The following is a 17,946-nucleotide window of genomic DNA, read 5'->3' as shown; positions in this document are numbered from 1 at the left end:
CTTTACTTTGACTGGTGTATAGTATTTCATGGTCTGAGTATACCACAATTTATGTATTTGTTTATTGACCTGGGTTTGTTTCCATTTTTTTTTTTTTGCTATTATAAAAAAGGCTGCTGTGAGTTGTTTGATTTGTGTTTCTATTACACGTATGCAAGAGTTTCTTTAGTGTATATACCTAGGAGTGTAATTGGTGGGTGGTAAAATACGCTCGTCTTCAGTTTTATAGGCAATATTCTCCAAAATGATTTTTTAACTATTTATTAAATTCCCAGTCACAGGATTTGGGGGTAACTGTTGCTCTCAAACTTGTTAGATTATAAAATCGTTGCCCATATTTTTGATAAAAAATATCAAAATATCTTGTTTTCAATGAGAATTTTTTTACATTGGTAATGAGATTGAACATCTTTTTCTTTTTGACCATTCATGTTTCCTTATAAGTGAAATTTCTCTTTATGTCTTCTGCCTCAATTTTTCTGTTTGTTTGCTTTTTTCTGATTGATTCCTGATATTATCTTATTGATAATAAGCTTATTCTTGATACATTTCTTGATACTGAACTTACGTGTATTTGATATTAACCCACTCTTTTGGATTTGTGTGTTGCAGACATCTTTTCCGTATTGGTGACTTCTGTTTTCACACTATGGTGATGAACTAAATAGCTAAATTTTATTGTAGTTGCATTTATTGGTCTTTTTCTGTGATTTGTGTTTTTTGTTTAAGAACTCCTTCTATACCTTGAAGTCATAGGATTTTTAAAATCCTGATGTTTTGCTTTTCACATTCTTTAATTCACCTGAAGTGGATTTTGGGGGAAGGGGCAAGGCATAAGGTAAGGATACAGTTCGATTCCTTGCCACCCTGCGGCCCAATACAGCTACGCAGTTATCCTAGTATTAAAGGATACTTTTATTAACAAGGCTTTACTTACCCACTGATCTGCAGTATTAGCTCTGTGTTATATTGGATTTTCATGTTTCCCATTCTATTTCACTAAGTATGTGTTTTTAATTCTTTAGGATATATACCCATGAGTGGAATTACTGGGTCGTGTGTTTTACTTTCTTGGGTTTTTTTTGTTTTGTTTGTTGTGGTTTTTTTAGATTTTATTTATATATTTGAGAGAGAGAGCACACATGCGTGCTTGTGCACAAATTGGGGGGGGAGGAGCAGAGGGAGAGGGAGAAGTAGACACCCCACTGAGCAGGGAGCCCAATGTGGGGCTCTATACAAGGACCCTGGGATCATGACCTGAGCCAAAGGCAGATGCCTAACTGACTGAGCCACCCAGGCACCTCTAACTTTCTTGTTTTAATATTTCTAAAAGAGGACTGTTTTCATAGCTGCAACATTATCACATTTTAAAAATTAATAATTCCTTAATTTCAAATACCAGGGTAGAAGTCTCCCTGATCATCTCATTAACAATATATTTGCAGTTGGTTTGTGAAAATAATGATCCAGATGACATTAAAACATTAAATATATTTGAATGTCTTTTAAGACACTCCTTACGGGCTCCTGGGTGGCTCAGTTGGTTAAGCGTCTGCCTTCAGCTTGGGTCATGATCCCAGAGTCCTGGGATCGAGCCCCGTGTCGGGCTCCCTGCTCAGTGGGGAGTCTGCCTTTCCCTCTCCCTCTGCCCCTTCTCCCACTCGTGCTCTCTCTCGCTCACTCTCTTTCTTAAAAAAAAAAAAAGATAAGACACTCTTTATTTCCCCCTCTTTTTTTCTTGCAACTTTAGGGTCCAAAGAAATCAAGTCCTTTGTTCTCTCAGATTTCATATGTTCTGAAATTTGCTGATTTCATTCCTGTGGTATCTTTCAGTGGATTTTTCGGTCCCCTGTCTTTCCTAGAGACTTAGGTGCTTAATTGGCATGACTGTGTCTCAGGTAGGGCCGTGTGTACAGTGTATCTTCTTTTTTGTCATATCCAAGAAGCAGGGAACCTCCCGTTGCCCTCTTTTTGTGTTATTAAAATTGTTAGTGTGTTCAGAATATTATCAGCTTGATTCATTTATTATATAATCCCCCACCTAGTGTTTCCTGCAGCCACGGGTTATTGTTGCTGTCATTCTTTTATTTTATTGGAGATTTCATAATTTATTAGTTGGGATTCTGTTTTTCTTAGTTGTCAATAACACGTAACATAAAATTTACCATCTTAACCATTTTTAAATGTACAGTTCAGGAGTGTTAAATATGTTCGTCTTGTCGTGAAACAGATCTCCAGAACTTTCTCATCTTGCAAAACTGAAGTCTGTATCCACTCAACAATAATTCCCCATCCCCCCTCCCTTCAGCTCTCGGCAGCCACCATCCTACTTTCTATGATTTTGACTGCTCTGAGGACCTCCTTTAAGTGGAATCCCACAGTATTTGTCCTTTTGTGACTAGCGTACTTCACGCAGCGTAATGTCCTCAAGGTTCGTATTGTAGCACGTGTCAGAATTTCCTTCCTATTTAAGGCTGAGTCATACTCTTGTATCTAGATACCACACGTTGTTTACCCATTTATTCATCAGCTGATATTTGGGCTGCTTTCACTGATTGGCTGTCCTGAATGGTGCTTCTGTGAACATGGATGGTGCAAATAGCTCTTCGAGACCCTGCTTTCAGTTCTTTTGGATGCATGCCCAGAAGTGAGATGGCTGGCTCAGGTGGTAGCTGTATTTTTATTTCTTTGACGAACCTCTGTACTGTTTGCCATAGTGGTTGCTGCACCATTTTACAGTCTCACCAATGGTGCATCAGTGTTCCACAAGTCTCACCACATCTTCACCAACACTTGTTATTGTTTGTGTTTGTTTTTTTTAGTAGTCATCCTGATGAGTTTGAGGTGATACCTCATTGTGGTTTTGATTTGCAGTTTCTTTGATGATTAGTGATGCTGAACATCTTTTTATATGCTGCTGGCCATTTGTGTGTCATCTTTGGAGAAATGTCTATTTGAGTCCCTTACCTATTTTTTAATTGGGTTATTTTATATTTTGTTATTGAGTTGCAGGAATTCTTTGTAGATTCTAGATATTAACCCTTTTATCATGTATATGATTGGCAAATGTTTTCTCCCATTCTCTAGGTTGCTTTTTTATTCTATTGGCTATATCCTTTCATGCATAAAAAAGTTTTTTTAAATTTTGATTGAGTCCCTTTCGTCAATTTTTATTTTTGTTCCCAGTGCTTTTGGTGTCATATCTAAGAAATCATTACTAAGTCCAATTGTCGTGAAGCTTTGTATGTTTATCCTTTTTTTAAAAAAGATTTTATTTATTTATTTGTTGGGGGAGGCACAAGCAAGGGGAGTGGCAGGCAGAGGGAGAAGCAGGCTCCCTGCTGAGCAAGGAGCCCAATGCTAGACTCCATCCCAGGACTCTGGGATCATGACCTGAGCCAAAGGCAGACGCTTAACCAATTGAGCCACCCAGACATCCCTTTATGTTTAACTTTTTGAAGGACTGCCAAACTCAGTTCTTCAAAATTCCACAGCAGCTGTGCCATTTTGTATTCTCACCAACAACACACAAGGGTTCCAGTGTCTCCAGATCCTCATCAACACTTGTTATTTTCCTGTTTTGTTTTTTGTTTTTGATAATAGCCATCATAATGGGTTCAGAATGATATCTCATTGTGCTTTTGATTTGCATTTCCTTAATGGATAATGATATTGAGCATCTTTACATGTACTTACTGGCCATTCGTATATCTTCTTTGGAGAAATGTCTATTCAGATTCTTTGCCCGTTTCTAATATTGGGCTATTTGTTCTTTTTATTATTCTCTTGCAGGAGTTTTTAAAACATATTCCATATATGTAGGTGTCTTAGCACATACATGATTTGTGAAAAATTTTTCCCCCTTTCCACTTTCTCGATGGTGTCCTTTGACCTGAACCGAAACCAAGAGTCAGACGCTTAACCTACAGAGCCACCCAGGTGACCCTAGTTTCTTTTATTTTCTTATTGAATTGGCCAGAATATTCAGAACAATGGTGAGTAAAAGTCCTGATGGTAGACATATTTGTCTTAGTCTTGATTTGAAAATAAATGTGTTTTACATTTCAAATTAAGTATAAAGTTTGCTGTGGGCTTTCCTTTTTTTTTTAATTTTTTAATTTTTTAAAGATTTTACTTATTTGACACAGAGAGAGAGACAGTGAGAGCGGGAACATAAGCAGGGGGAGTGGGAGAGGGAGAAGCAGGCTCCCCACCAAGCAGGGAGCCCAATGCAGGACTTGATCCTAGGACCTTGGGATCATGACCTGAGCTGAAGGCAGATGCTTAATGACTGAGCCACCCAGGTGCCCCATGCTGTGGGCTTTTCATGGTTACTCTTTCTTAGCCTATGAATATTCTCTTTTCTTCTCAGTTGGCTTGGGGTTTTTATTCCTGAATAGAGGTAGAATGTTGTTATTAAATGCTTTTTCTCTCTTTACTGAGATGATTCCTTTCAGCATATTCTGCTGGTCTGTTTTCTCATGTTAACTCAGTATTTCATTCTGCAGTTAGCTCCACTTGGTCCTAATATTTTATTTTTGGGGGTTACATTATTGGATTTTATTTGCTAATACCTTGTTTCTTTTTTTTTTACATCTGCGATTATGTGTGAGTTTGTTGTTTCTCCTTTCTCTTACTATTCTTGGATGGTTTGGGCTATAGCTAGGTGTTATGCTGGTTTCATAAAGTGAATTGGGGAGTATGTTCTCTATTCTCCAGAATAGTTTGTATGAGATTGAAAATATCTGTGCCTTGAGTGTTCAATATTTAGCTGATGTTTTATGATGATAGGTAAGGAGATAACTTGACCTACAGAGATGGGATGTATTTTTTACTCCGGAATAAGACTGCAGAAGCGGGTATTCATTCCATTTTCGTGGCTCATTGGCTCGTCTTAAGGTTACCATATAGCTGTGAGTTACTCAGGTGACTCTGGCACAGAGTAATAAAGTTGTTCCACGGATGAGAACTAGGGAGCATATCGAGTTTTGTGAATGCTTTTGCCTTTTTTCCTACCATACAGTCAGAAGGGCATTGTTTCCTACATGTAGACTAATTAAATTTCTGTTTCTCTTACAGAAGTGATAGACCTTACCCATGATAACAAAGATGATCTTCAAGCTGCCATTGCTTTGAGCCTACTGGAATCCCCCAAAATTCAAGCTGATGGAAGAGATCTGAACAGGTCATTGATGTAATTTGTCATCTTCGCTCCCCACATCAGTGTCTAGGTCGAAGGCAATAATAGCTGTGGATGCCACTGAGGGACCATTCTGCCAAGTTCTTTTAATTGCATCCAAATGAAATTTCTTTTAGGAGAAAATTTAAATTCACATTAGCTTACTTATTCTTTGGTTTATTTTTTTGACAAAGCCAAATATGACAAGAGCCTTACAGTAGCTGTGGTCTTTGAGTAGAAGCCTGCAGGCTTTTGTAGTTTACAGTTTCTGGGGTTGGGGGGAGACACCCCATCCTCGTGCAAGCATCTGACAGTATGTATTCCCTTTATCAACCTGGAACCTTTGTAAACTTCGAGGGTCGTGTGGTCAGCTCTTTGAAAATGAAAGGTATCACTCAACTACCCTATCTCAGGAGTGACCAGGGATATCTTTTTTGAATTGGTGCTAATTTGGTGATTAGTATTGCTCGTAAACATCCAGTTCCAGTGGTAGCCGGTCAGTTTCCGGACACGTTTATTCCCTCACACCGATGAGTTGTTTTTTCAGGGAAACATAGGGCCAGGTTTTGTGTGCTAGGCCATTGAAAGGCTCTTACCATTAGCAGAGTGTCTCTCTTGCCTTTTTCAATGGCAAGGTCTGAGATAGGGCACTGTTGTTGAAATCTAAAACTTGTAATACAGTAGCCATAAATAGGCTTGAGCGTCAGCTCAGTTCCATCGTGGACCTTGTAAGTAATAATCTCTGATGGAAGGATTAACATCTATGTCTAAATCTTACTTTACCCTTGCATTATAATTTTATAATTACCGTATAGCCAGCGATGACCCAGTAAATAGTTCATCTGGCATTTTGGATTATCTATGAAAGATTACCAGCATTCTCCATATATAATACATTGTTCCTTAACTTTTTCCTTTCTGGATTCGTGGTGTTTCGGCACCATACAGGATGCACGAGGCAGCCTCTGCTGAAACGAAACGCTCCAAGAGAAAACGCTGTGAAGTCTGGGGAGAAAATCCCAATCCTAACGACTGGAGGAGAGTCGATGGGTGGCCCGTTGGGCTGAAGAATGTTGGCAATACATGTTGGTTTAGTGCTGTTATTCAGGTATGGTATTTTTTAAAAAGATTTTATTTATTTGAAAGAGAGAGAGAGGAACACAAGTGGGGGAGCAGCAGGCTGAGGGAGAAGCAGACTCCTCGTGGAGCAGGGAGCCTGTCTCGGGGCTCAATCCCAGGACCATGAGATCATGACCTGAACCGAAGTCAGATGCTTAACTGACTGAGCCACCCAGGTGCCCCTCAGGTATGATATTTTTTGAGACAACTGTGTGTTCTGGGAACAACTTTGTAATTTGTTCAACTGAAATGTGAGAAACATAGCTTTTAAAAAATGGAAACAGATATATAAGACTGGGGTGTTTTATTTTCCCCATGGCGTTATTGTGTTTTGGTTGCTTTCCTTTTTTGGATTTAGATGCTCTGGTGTCCAAATTGGGCAGTACTAAAAACAAAATATCCTGTGGTTGCAAATATGGTTGCAAAGATGTTGAATAGGTGTTTTGGATTAGCATTTCCTGAATCACATGTTGGAGCAGAGCCAGAGTTAGTAAGGAGAAATCATCAGTTGGGAGGCGATCAGAGATATTCAGGCAGGAAGTTATGGCGGCCTGGAATAGAGAAGCTACATAAGGCTTGGAAGGAGAGTACAAGCATTCTAGAGCTGCGTAGGAGATCAGATCTACAGGATGTGGTGGAGCGGTTGGATATAGGGGTGAGAGTTGAGAAAGACTCCAAGGTTTCTAGCTTGAGGAATCAGGTGGGTGATAGTGCCATTTGACGCTAAAAGAAGAATGTTTGGGTGTGTGTGAAGAGTGGGATCTCAGTTCAGTTTTACCCACGCTGAGTTTAAGATGCCACATGAAGAAACATGTAGGCAGTTAACGACATGAACCTGTAGTTTGTTTAAAAGATCTGGGCTACAGATGCAGCTCTGGGAATCAGTAGCATATAGAGAGTGATAAAGCCAAGGAAGTGGATGAATTCCCCTAGAGAGAGGGTTGCCTTTCTAGAAGTACCTCCCAGGCATCTTAAACTTGGCATGGCCACGGTGCGGCGCTTGATCCTGCCCCACCAGTCTTCTCCTTCATGGTATTTGACATCTACCCAGCTGCTCAGCCGGAAATGGAGGCCTCCCTTTCCACACATAGGACCCAGATTCATTCAGCTACTGTGCGCCTGACACTGTGTTCGCACCAGGGAAACAGCAGTGAATACATCGAAGCCGTTACTCTCAGAGTTTCCTTTGAAAAGAGCGGGACAGACAGTAAAATATATATCAGGTGGTGCGAAGTGCCATAAACATGAGTGAGGGCGGGAGGAACTGGACGGGGAAGGAGGCCTTTCTGATATGGCGGGCTTTTGAGCAGAGGCCTGAGGGAGGGGACGGAATGTGCCCTGTAGTTACAGAAAGGGCAGCAGACAGGGAGGAGCCAGTAAAAAGACCCAGGTTCAGGAGCTTGCTTGATGTGTTGAGAAACAGGAAGAGGGCAGAACTCGCGGGTGGGGAACAGACTGTGACGAGGTCAGAAAGGTAGTGGAGGTGAGGTGGGGGAGCTGGGCGTGGTGAAGAGAACTTAGGGATTGTCTATGAGGTGGGAAAGTATTGGAAGGTTTAGAGCAGAGAAGTGAGATGATCCTACTTCCGTTTAAGAAGACGGCGGGCATCTGTGTTGAGAATAGCATGTCAGAAGGAATGTGGAATTAGGGACATCAGTCAGTCCTTTCAGAGAGAGAGGGGGAGAGAGGTTGAGCACCCTGGCTGCATTCACACGCTCCTCAGCCTTCACACCTGTGGGGATGTTGAAAGAAGCCGAGGGCATCGCTGAGAAAGGTTCCTGAGGAAGCCTGAGAAGACAGGATGTGGAGCCTGGAGGTAGGGATTGGTCCTAAGTAGGAAAAGGGCAGGAGGGGCAAGATAATAGTAGGGGAGAGGGCAAGGAAGACATGATGGCTGCAGATTACAGTTGAAGTAATTTCCGATCATCCTCTCTGTGACGTGAGCAGCCATTTTCTGAGGCCATGGAGAGGGGACAGCATCGGGTGTTAAAGGGGGGGTCACCGCGGACAGTGGGAAACCAGTTGGCACCAGGACACAGTAGTAGGATTTCTACAAATTAGAAGGTCTACTTGAGGGTGTTGACCTTAAATGCATAGTGATGTCAGTGTGGCCTGTTTTTTATCAGGACTTTTTCTTAGCAGCACTCTGAGACTCTTAAGTGGAAAATGAAATTTATTTAGGCTGGAGGCTCTGCTGGGTTCAATGAAAGTTTGAGGATTTAGTGAAGGATGGTTAAAGACCCTGGAATCAAAGCTAGAGAGAGGAAGGAATGAAGACAGGGAGGGACTGGTGGTTAGGGGAGAACAGGAAGCGTCTGTTTGCTCAGGTCCTTGGTGAAGTCAAAGAACAGATGTCCTGCGGGGGACTTGGATCAAGAACGCCAGAAAGGTTATGGTTCAAGAGCAGGCTTTTCTGAATTTGTGGCCTGAGAATTGGCTTCGTCTCAGGAATTGACATATCCTGGGTGTGACCTCAGATGTGGGTGTAGAGATGGAATGGAGAAATGCGTTACTAGAGATAGGATGCTCGCAAAGCCAAGGGTCCCTGGGCTGGGTGGATGTGCTTGTGTTCCCTCAGCAAACGTTAGTGGAACACCCACTGCATGTCTAGCCCTGTTCTAGGCCCTTGATAAGGGAATGAATAGAACCAAGACGGGGCTTTACCCTCATGGAACTTAAATTTTTGTGAGGCAAGACAATAAACTGCAAAAGTAACTATTTAATTAAGTAGCTAAATTTAGGTGACATGTTAGGTTGTGATCAGTGTGATAGAAGCAAGATCAGGGCAGGGAGACCAGAATTGCTGCAGGAGAGATTGGAGCAGGGCGCAGTATAAACTATGGTAGGTAAGGCCTCCTCGGGCCCAGGGGATGAGGTTGGAGCAGGTGCCAGTTACATGTGAGGCGAGGGAGTGAGCCAGGCAGCTTCCGGGGAGAACATTCCAGGTGGGGGAACCCCGGAGCAAGGGCCCCAAGGTGGGAGCGGGCTGAGTGTACTCCCCGGGGCGTCCAGGAGGTCCGAGGGGCTGGGACACTAGGAGCAGAGGGGAGAGTCACTGGAGGTTCTGAGCAGAGGAGTGATGAACTCTGACCCGAATCTTAAAAGGCTCACTGTGGCTGATGTGAGGAGAGCAGAATGGGGGTGGTGAGGGACAGGTGGAGTGAACTCTGCAGGGGGCTGCTGCAGTTGTCCACGGGACAGGTGACAGTGGCCTGGACCTGGCAGTAGCCATGGAAGTAGCAAAGAGGTTGGATTCTTGATTTATTCAGAGGGCAGGGCTAACATGATGTCCTATTGGGTTGGGTGTGGACAGGACTTGGGAGAGGAAGAAGAGCTGTTATCCTTTGGCAGGTGTCCGTGGATCAGGAGCTTTATTTTAGTCCTGTTAGGAAGACAGAGGAACCCGTGTGGCAGGTGAATTGGTACAGGGGAGGCCCTGGAGGCAGAGAGACCCTGAGCAGTGACCCAGGTGAGCAGTGAGGAGAGACCAAGGAGGGCACTTGGTAGGGATGGGAGGGAAGAGGTGGTTCTAAGGAGCACCCCAAAGGCAGAGTCCAAGCGACCTCTTCCTCATTGGATGGGAATGGTTAAGAGAGAGACAAGATTTGAAGATTCTTCCAAAGTTCTAAACTTTATGAGTAGAGGAGGAGGATGTGATTAAGTGACACAGGAGAAGCAGGTGCTGGAGGGTCCTAGGGATACTGGATTGGGAAATGTCATCAGCTCACACATCGAGGGGTTTTAAGAATGGCGGTGTCTTTGGGGAAAGCCAGATTTGGTTGAAGGAGAGGGGTTAGAATGGAGTGTAAAGCCAGTTTTCTCATGGCAGAGCAGAATTTCTGGGACATGTGACGGCATAGTCAGCAGAGCGCGAATGACACAGCAGGAGGGGACAGGGGAGGTGGAAGGAGAAGAGAGGAGGCTGAGTAGAGAGCAGAGCGGTCTCGCTCTGGCTCCACATAGAACGTTGGAACAGCAGGACTGACTTTAAGGTGCCGCCCAGGGGTGCCGGGGTGGCTCAGCCTTCGGCTCAGGTCATGATCCCGGAGTCCTGGGATCGAGTCCCGTGTTGGGCTCCTGGCTCAGCGGGAAGCTGCTTCTCCCTCTGACCCTCCCCCCTCTCATGCTGTTTCTCTCTCTCTCTCTCTCTCTCTCTCTGTCTCAAATAAATAAATAAATAAAATCTTTAAAAAAAAAAGGCACCGCCTGGTTGTGTGCTCACCCTGTTGGTGGCATCCCAGTTGGGTTGGGAGAGTGGGAGGGAAGCCAGAGGCCTATTGTCTACCCAGGATGTTGCTTCCAGAGTTTTTCATCTGGGTCTTTCCTGAGGAGGAAAGTGTACTCCCCCGGGGCGTCCAGGAGGTCCGAGGGGCTTTTCCTGAGGGGTTTTCCTCTGAGGAGTGTGTTGGGATGAGGAGCTGTATTCATACAAGGGATTTTTAAAAACATTAACCTTCAAAAGATATTCATAGTGGGATTATGCATGATTTACAAGTAAGCCAGAGATTCGTGCTGTTAAAATTTTTTTTTAAATGCAGTTCTTGTGACAAAGAATGGAGAGTAGCCCACGTTGCTGTCCTCACCGCCCAGCTTTAGAAAGAAATGGTACAGCTCCCTGGGTCCCTGGGAGTGCCCATACCCAGTCCCTGCTGTGCCCATCCCAGTCACAGCCTCCCTTCCCCGCAGGTAAAACCACCCCTGCAAGTATCCTTAGACCAAATGCCATGTTGTTTTGTATATAATTAAACTTACTATGAACACTTTAATACTCTGTTTTTCTGGAACTTTCTTCCACACAGAATATAGCTCTGAGATTTCTCCATGTTGATCCTGTAGCTCTCGGGAACTCACTTTCAGTGCTGTGTACTAGTCCATTTTACGAAGACACTTTTTTTTACAACTTGATTTTAATGACTACATAACGATCTATCATATACACATACTATACATTATTTAATCCGTCTCTCTTGTCAGCCATGATGTTGTTTCTGGGTTTTTCCCAAAAGAATTAATATTCCGTCAGCTTTGTTTGTACCGTAGCCATCATTCCCTCAGACAGGATAGAGGTAGAAATAGCAGGTGACGGTCACACGTACTTTCAAGGTAAAAGAAATACCGTTCTGCTGCAGTTAATTTGAAAGAAAGGCTACAAATCTCTGTCTTTCTTTCAGTCTCTCTTTCAACTGCCTGCATTTCGAAGACTCGTCCTCAGCTATAGCCTACCGCAGAATGTGCTTGAAAACTGTCCGAGTCACACGGTAAGTTGCTGTGGAGAAGTCCTCACTCTCGCTTGGTCCCTCTCATCCCAAAGGCTTTTAAATTCTGGCCAAAGCTGATAGCTGTGATGTCCTTTGGCTGCGCTAGTATTTGTTTTCGTTCCCAAATGGCTTTTTCCTTCTCTGTGACACGAAACAGGGGTTTGCAAAAATGTAAAGTTAAGTACGAATAAAATTAGAAAAAGAGTTTCAAGAAAGTGGCAAGTCGTCCTGACGGCCTCCGCTTTTCTGCCTCTGGGAGGGAGATTCAGAAATTCTGAATCACAGAAAGTGTGTGTGGCGTCCTGTGCCGATGCTGGAGGCGTGCACCCTCCAGAAGGTTCTCCGGTCGGCTCTTGCCCAAGGACGTGGCCTCCTGCCAGCGATCTAACCCTTGCCAGGATTTCACCTTGGGGGTGCGTTTTCCTAATAGGCGGGAGGGCAGCAGCTTCAGAAAATAAACATTTTTGCCTTTCCTACAACATTCCTTCCTGGCCTCCACATAGACAGCTTCAGTTGAAGGTAATCCCCTACACAGACCTTATCAGAGCACCTGTGAGGTGGTTTGGGTCCTCACTGATCCAGGTCTAGGCTGCTGTCTCGTGCGCTACTGACACGTTGGTGTCTCTACAGGAAAAGAGAAATATTGTGTTTATGCAAGAGCTTCAGTATTTGTTTGCTCTGATGATGGGATCAAATCGCAAATTTGTAGACCCTTCAGCAGCCCTGGATCTCTTAAAGGGAGCATTCCGATCACCTGAGGAACAGCAGGTACGAGAAGCCCATTATTCTCGTGTTTTCCCTTGGGTTCTGTGACGTTTAAAGCCATGCCTCGCTGCTGTTCCTGTGATGTGGCCTCAGGTCAGCTGTGCAGTAAGCTCTGAACGTGACTGCACGGGACTCGGGGTACATAGGGGCTGTTGGAGTAGCGAGGAGGTTGAAAATACCTCGGCGCATCACAGCAAAGGGTCGCTGACAAAAGTAAAGCCCTCTGTCTGCGCCTGTGCCTTGGGATGGCCCAGATAAAAATCCTGTTTTTAATATTACGTAAACCTAAGTTGAGCAGCTTTGCTGAGCGATCTTTCTGTTCTAGACATTAGTGCTTCCCTTTCCCTGCCTTCTGTTACAAAACAAAGCTGTCACCAGTAGAAGAGCACCTGCCTCGTAAAATTAAATTTTCCCTTTGTTTCTCTAAAGGTCCTACAGTTCTACAAAATTCTCAAAACATTTCATAAAAGTCTCTTTTCTCCATTCAGATCTCATATTGTTCTAGAGGACTAGAGTCTGTTCTGTGGACCTTTTTTTTCTCTTTTTTTTTTTAAGGCCTGCCCGGAAGATTTTGTTTGTTCCCCGTTTGTTACAAATAGATGTGGCTTGAAGCGATGGCGCTCCAGTTCCCTCCTAGCCAAGAGCTGGTCAGCGGCTGCCTTCTGTTTCTGCAGTGCCTGGGGTCCAGGGTTCCTCGTCTCTTCTTGCTGTTTGTCCTCAATACACAAATCCTTCCATAGTCCTACAGTCTTAATCGTTGGCGGGATAAGGGCAGATTTTCATTTCCCGAAGTGTAGTGTTGGGTCTAACTCTTATGCCATTTGTGCCTTTTTTGTAGCAAGATGTGAGTGAATTCACACACAAGCTCCTGGATTGGCTAGAGGACGCATTCCAGCTAGCTGTGAGTGTGAAGTGAGTGTTGAGGATTTGTTTGTCCCGCATTCCTACGCACAGTGGTCCAGCGACAACTATGATGGGGGGAAGGTACTCTTCTCCAGTAGAAATTGCTGGTTTTTGCCAAACTTCATGGGGTAACCACTCAGATACTTGTCACTCTGTATCCTCCTTGCCTTTGGTTTTTCTCTCTGAAGATGTAGATAATCATCTCAGCCTGCCACCTTTTACTGAAAGTCAGGCCGTGACTCTGAACTTCGTTAAAGTCATGGCCTGTGCTACAGAATGTATTAAAAGGCCAACTCAATCCTAGATGTGAATGTGGTAAATCGAGTTTAGTCACTGCAGGCACTGAAATGAATTTCAGAAGTGAAATTCAGGGCAAAGAATACAAGTATCCCCTTTCGAATACAGATGCTGAGAAATTTTCTAAGTTGTTTTAACTCTAAGTAAAAGAGAAATTTTCTACCATCACGAAAAGAAGAAATTTTTCACGAAAAGGTAGAAATTTTCTAAGTTGTTTTAACTCTAAGTAAAAGAGATATATATATATATCATAAGACAGCTTTGCACATAGCACCTTACATAGTAACACTTTATTTAAGGCGGACTTGTCCGTTTCTGTTGTGCCACTGGGAAAACTTGTGTTTATTTGCAAAGCTGCACAAGGGGGTTGATTCTTGCTTCTGTCCTATTCTAGAATTTGTACACATCTGTCACTGGCTGTAGATCTATATATTGAATGTATACAGAGACATGCATTTTTCGGTATGTAGGACTCTCCCTCAGCTCCTCACAGCCAGGGATCATGCCTGTATATTTGCTCAATGAGTATTTAAACTGAACGAGCCCATTACTAATTTTGGACCATGCCTAGCTCTTTGGAGGTCTATGAAAATGAACTATTTTTGCTTTTGAATGACGGTTAGGTTTAGTGTGGTGCTTATCTGATCCAAATGATAGAGTACTGTTTTCTTTTTTTTTAAAAGCAGCAATCCCAGGAACAAATCTGAAAATCCAATGGTGCAGCTTTTCTACGGTACTTTCCTCACTGAAGGGGTCCGTGAAGGTAAATTCTCTGCTCTGTTAGTTCTAGACTTGTGACTGTATCTGTATTAGTCGAAAAGGCTTTCAAGTCAGGCATTTCCAGGTCTGAATATTGATTCTACCTCTTAGTATGTGTGTAACATGGACAAACTGTGTGAGTACGTGGATCCTCAGTCTCTTCATCTGTAAAATGGGCACAGTGTTTACAGTTGTTAGATGAAATCGTATAATATTCGCACAGCCCAAATCTAGTATTAATGTCAGACACGGTGATGCTACTTAATTTTCTCAGTGTTGTTTTTTTCCAATGTAATATCTAATCTCAAAAGGTTTTGTTGAGTTAGACTGCCAAAAATACTTCTCCACTTTAGAGGTTTATCTAAGCTGCATGTTGGATGTGTAATTTTAATTTTTTGTTCACTGTGGAGAATTTTTATCATCCAGATAGGGCAGTCTAAAAACCCCCCATGAACTCAGCAAACTTTAGTTCATGGCCGGACATTCCCTAACTCCTTTCTTCTCTTACCCTTCCGGTATTCTCTGTGAAACAATAACAATACCACGATTCACTCCAAAAAAGTAGCATTTAATATCAAATATCTAGTCAGTGTTCAGATTTCCAAGTTGTTTTATAATTTTATATATTGGGGGGATGGGTGTTGTGTTTATTTTTACAGTTTGTTTTAATCAGGATCTAAATGTGGGTCATTGGGGCGCCTGGGTGGCTCAGTTGGTTAAGCGACTGCCTTCGGCTCAGGTCATGATCCTGGAGTCCCGGGATCGAGTCCCGCATCGGGCTCCCTGCTCAGCAGGGAGTCTGCTTCTCCCTCTGACCCTCCTCCCTCTCATGCTCTCTGTCTCTCATTCTCTCTCAAATAAATAAATAAATAAATCTTTAAAAAAAATAAAAAAAATAAAAAAATAAAAAAAAATAAATGTGGGTCATTTATATAGTTGATACGTCTTTTAAGTTTCCTATCAAAATCTGTACACCATCCCCCCCCAGTCTCTTTTTTCCTTGAAATGTTATTTTTTAAGAAGCCAGGTGGTTTGTTCTCTGAGATTCCCCAGAGTCTGAAATTTTGCTGCTTACATATCCATGACATCACGTTCCTTTCTGCTCCTCTTTTTATAAATTGGTAGTTGGATCTAGAGTTTGACCAGATTCAGGTAAGGCTTTTCTTGGCAAGACTAATTCACAAGAGGTGGGATAGTCTTTGATCAGGAGGCACATAATGTCTGCTCATCTTTCTTTTCGTGATGGTAGCAGTCGCTCACGATCGGTGCCTGGATCCACTGGTTCGTTGGAAGTTGCCCTACAGGCTTAAGTACGCTTCTGACGGTTCTCAGCAAGTTGCTGAACCAAGAAGATGCTGTCTCTGTAGTGCCAGCAAAAAGGCTTCGGATAATGCTAGTGAGGTCTTTAAAAAAGCAATCTGTTTCTTTGCCTAGGAAAGCCCTTTTGTAACAATGAGACCTTCGGCCAGTATCCCCTTCAGGTAAATGGTTATCGCAACTTAGACGAATGTTTGGAAGGGGCCATGGTGGAGGGTGACATTGAGCTGCTTCCTTCCGATCATTCGGTGAAGTACGGGCAAGAGGTAAGTTGGATATTTTTATTTGCCGTGCCAGTGACAAAACCAGTTAAGTAGAACTGAGCTTTTTGGCAAACTGTCTTCCCATCAGATACTAAAGAACTTTACACGTAACAGATGTTGAACTAGTCTGAAGGTCTCTCATGAGTTGATATGCGTTAGTCAGTCTTAGTGTTTGATAAATAAATTCTTTGCTGAAAGTATGAATTTGAGTTAATCATATAAAGGTTGTATGCTGCTTCTGATGTTTTAAGTATGATCAAGTTTCTCTTTTTCTGTTGAAGCCTACCTGTACCAGTAGGGAGAACCCACTGCCTCCATATTTTCGGAGGGTAAAAGTACAGTGATTAACTCCTATGGTATGCCATTTAGAATATTTTCCCTATTATAATATTTACTGTTCTTCGTAGTAAATTCTGCCTTTGCTTTTAAAATTTTTCAAATTTAACGTTCATTTATTTTTGTGGGTCGGAAGGAAAGGGGGAAGTTCGCGGGAGAGCAAGGGTTAATTAATGCCTCAGGATTCCAGTTGGGTTAAGAATTAGTGAATTTGGAACATAACTGTCACTACCACACTGCTTGGCTTGTTCTCCTTTATCATACATTTTGAAACAAAACTGTGGTCTTATGTGAGTCCAACTCAGTAATTACTGTCGGAGAAAGCAGAGCTTTTTTGAATTAAAATCGGGAGCCTGACACGAGCCGTGTCGCAGTGCATGAGCTGTTGGGCAGCGTGAGCACTGGGAGAGAGCTGCTGCCCCCCTGGCTTTCCAAGGACAGTGCGGACTCCTGGCTGGGAGGCAGGATGGGACATCTGTCCCATCTGTGCACAGCTGATGCACGCTCTTACGAAAGAGAAGGGATGTTCACCAGCTACTTAGACCTCTGGAGACCTTTATTCAGAATGGGAACGCTATTAAAAAAAAAAAAAAAAGAAAAGAAAATCATTATGCTTATTTAGATTTAGCCTGAGGCAGTCAGACAGGCTCTCTGGATTCACCTCATGCCAACAGGGAAAGGGAACTTAGCTGTTTGCTCCTTTGGTAAAGGGAACGTCTTAAAACTGTTCTTGCAGACCTCTGGCATAGAGGTGAATTGAACAGAAATGCCTCTCCTGGTTTAGCTCTTCCTCATCTGTGATCAGGAATAGTTGAGATCTTTTTTTAGAAGTCAGTGCTTTCTTCTCTTGAAGCTCAAGGTAACATCCTAGGTTGATTTGACTGGGTCCCTTATGAGACATCTGTAAAGTCTTAGAATTCAGAGATTTTCTCAGAAACTTGAGCACTTATAATCATGAGGCTCTTTCAAGTTTCTTATTTTAGAAATAAAGGGGATTCACATTATGGTGAATAGACTGTAAATAAATAGTATATATGTACACATATTAGTCTTCTGAGCTGATTCATGGAGATAATTAGCTCCTTAGTTATATGCTGCTTAGGTCATAATTTCCGATTCTTTGGTTAGGCTAGCCGTTCTCTTCAGCTTTTGACCCTGTTTTGACTACTGATGACTTAGTAAGTGGGGAGGATTCTTCTTGCAGCTCACCTACCTAAGGGTGGGTATTTCTGAGGATAATAGTCAAATAAAATGTTGTTGACTGGCTTGTAAATTTGGAGTCTTGAGGAATGTTTAACCACGTTCTCTGAGAGGGCACGATGCTAAGTGGTCATTTTAGTATTTGGGATAAAAAAACCTCTAGGGTCAATTGGATTTGAATATAAATTCTATACCAGAAGAAGAAAGTTTGATGAGGGATGCTTTAAATCTGGCTTTTGCTATTTCCTGAAATTAACTTCTTTCTTTCATATTTCTGCTTCTGACATAGCGTTGGTTTACAAAGCTACCTCCAGTGTTGACCTTTGAACTCTCAAGATTCGAGTTCAATCAGTCCCTTGGTCAGCCAGAGAAAATTCACAATAAGCTGGAATTTCCTCAGATCATTTATATGGACAGGTGAGTTCTGTGATTGAGTGTGTTCTTTGTGTATTACAGAAGGAGTAGGGAGCATTTACTAAGTGTATTGTGCATAGGAATCGCGTGGGGCTCTTGATAATATGCAAATGTGGAGTCACTGGATTCACTGGCT

At 42.8% G+C, this 17,946-nt stretch overlaps 1 protein-coding gene across 9 annotated transcripts in view; it reads left to right on the top strand.

The window, feature by feature from the left end:
* The window catches only part of USP28 (ubiquitin specific peptidase 28), a 59,134-nt gene that overhangs the window by 18,852 nt on the left and 22,336 nt on the right, over positions 1-17,946 (top strand). For 2 of the 9 annotated variants that reach the window (XM_032427821.1, XM_032427819.1), the window contains exons 4-11: positions 5,080-5,185; positions 6,128-6,287; positions 11,470-11,556; positions 12,187-12,324; positions 13,160-13,233; positions 14,208-14,284; positions 15,715-15,863; positions 17,686-17,813. In XM_032427821.1, the coding sequence (XP_032283712.1) occupies positions 5,080-5,185; positions 6,128-6,287; positions 11,470-11,556; positions 12,187-12,324; positions 13,160-13,233; positions 14,208-14,284; positions 15,715-15,863; positions 17,686-17,813 (919 nt within the window). The other 7 variants (XM_032427820.1, XM_032427818.1, XM_032427822.1 and 4 more) reach the window with 6 other exon arrangements.

This window comes from Phoca vitulina, unplaced genomic scaffold, assembly GCF_004348235.1.
Source record: "Phoca vitulina isolate PV1807 unplaced genomic scaffold, GSC_HSeal_1.0 scaffold38, whole genome shotgun sequence".
NCBI lineage: Eukaryota > Metazoa > Chordata > Mammalia > Carnivora > Phocidae > Phoca > Phoca vitulina.
The sequence above is the reverse complement of the archived record's forward strand: the minus strand, read 5'-3'. Positions and strand labels throughout refer to the sequence as shown.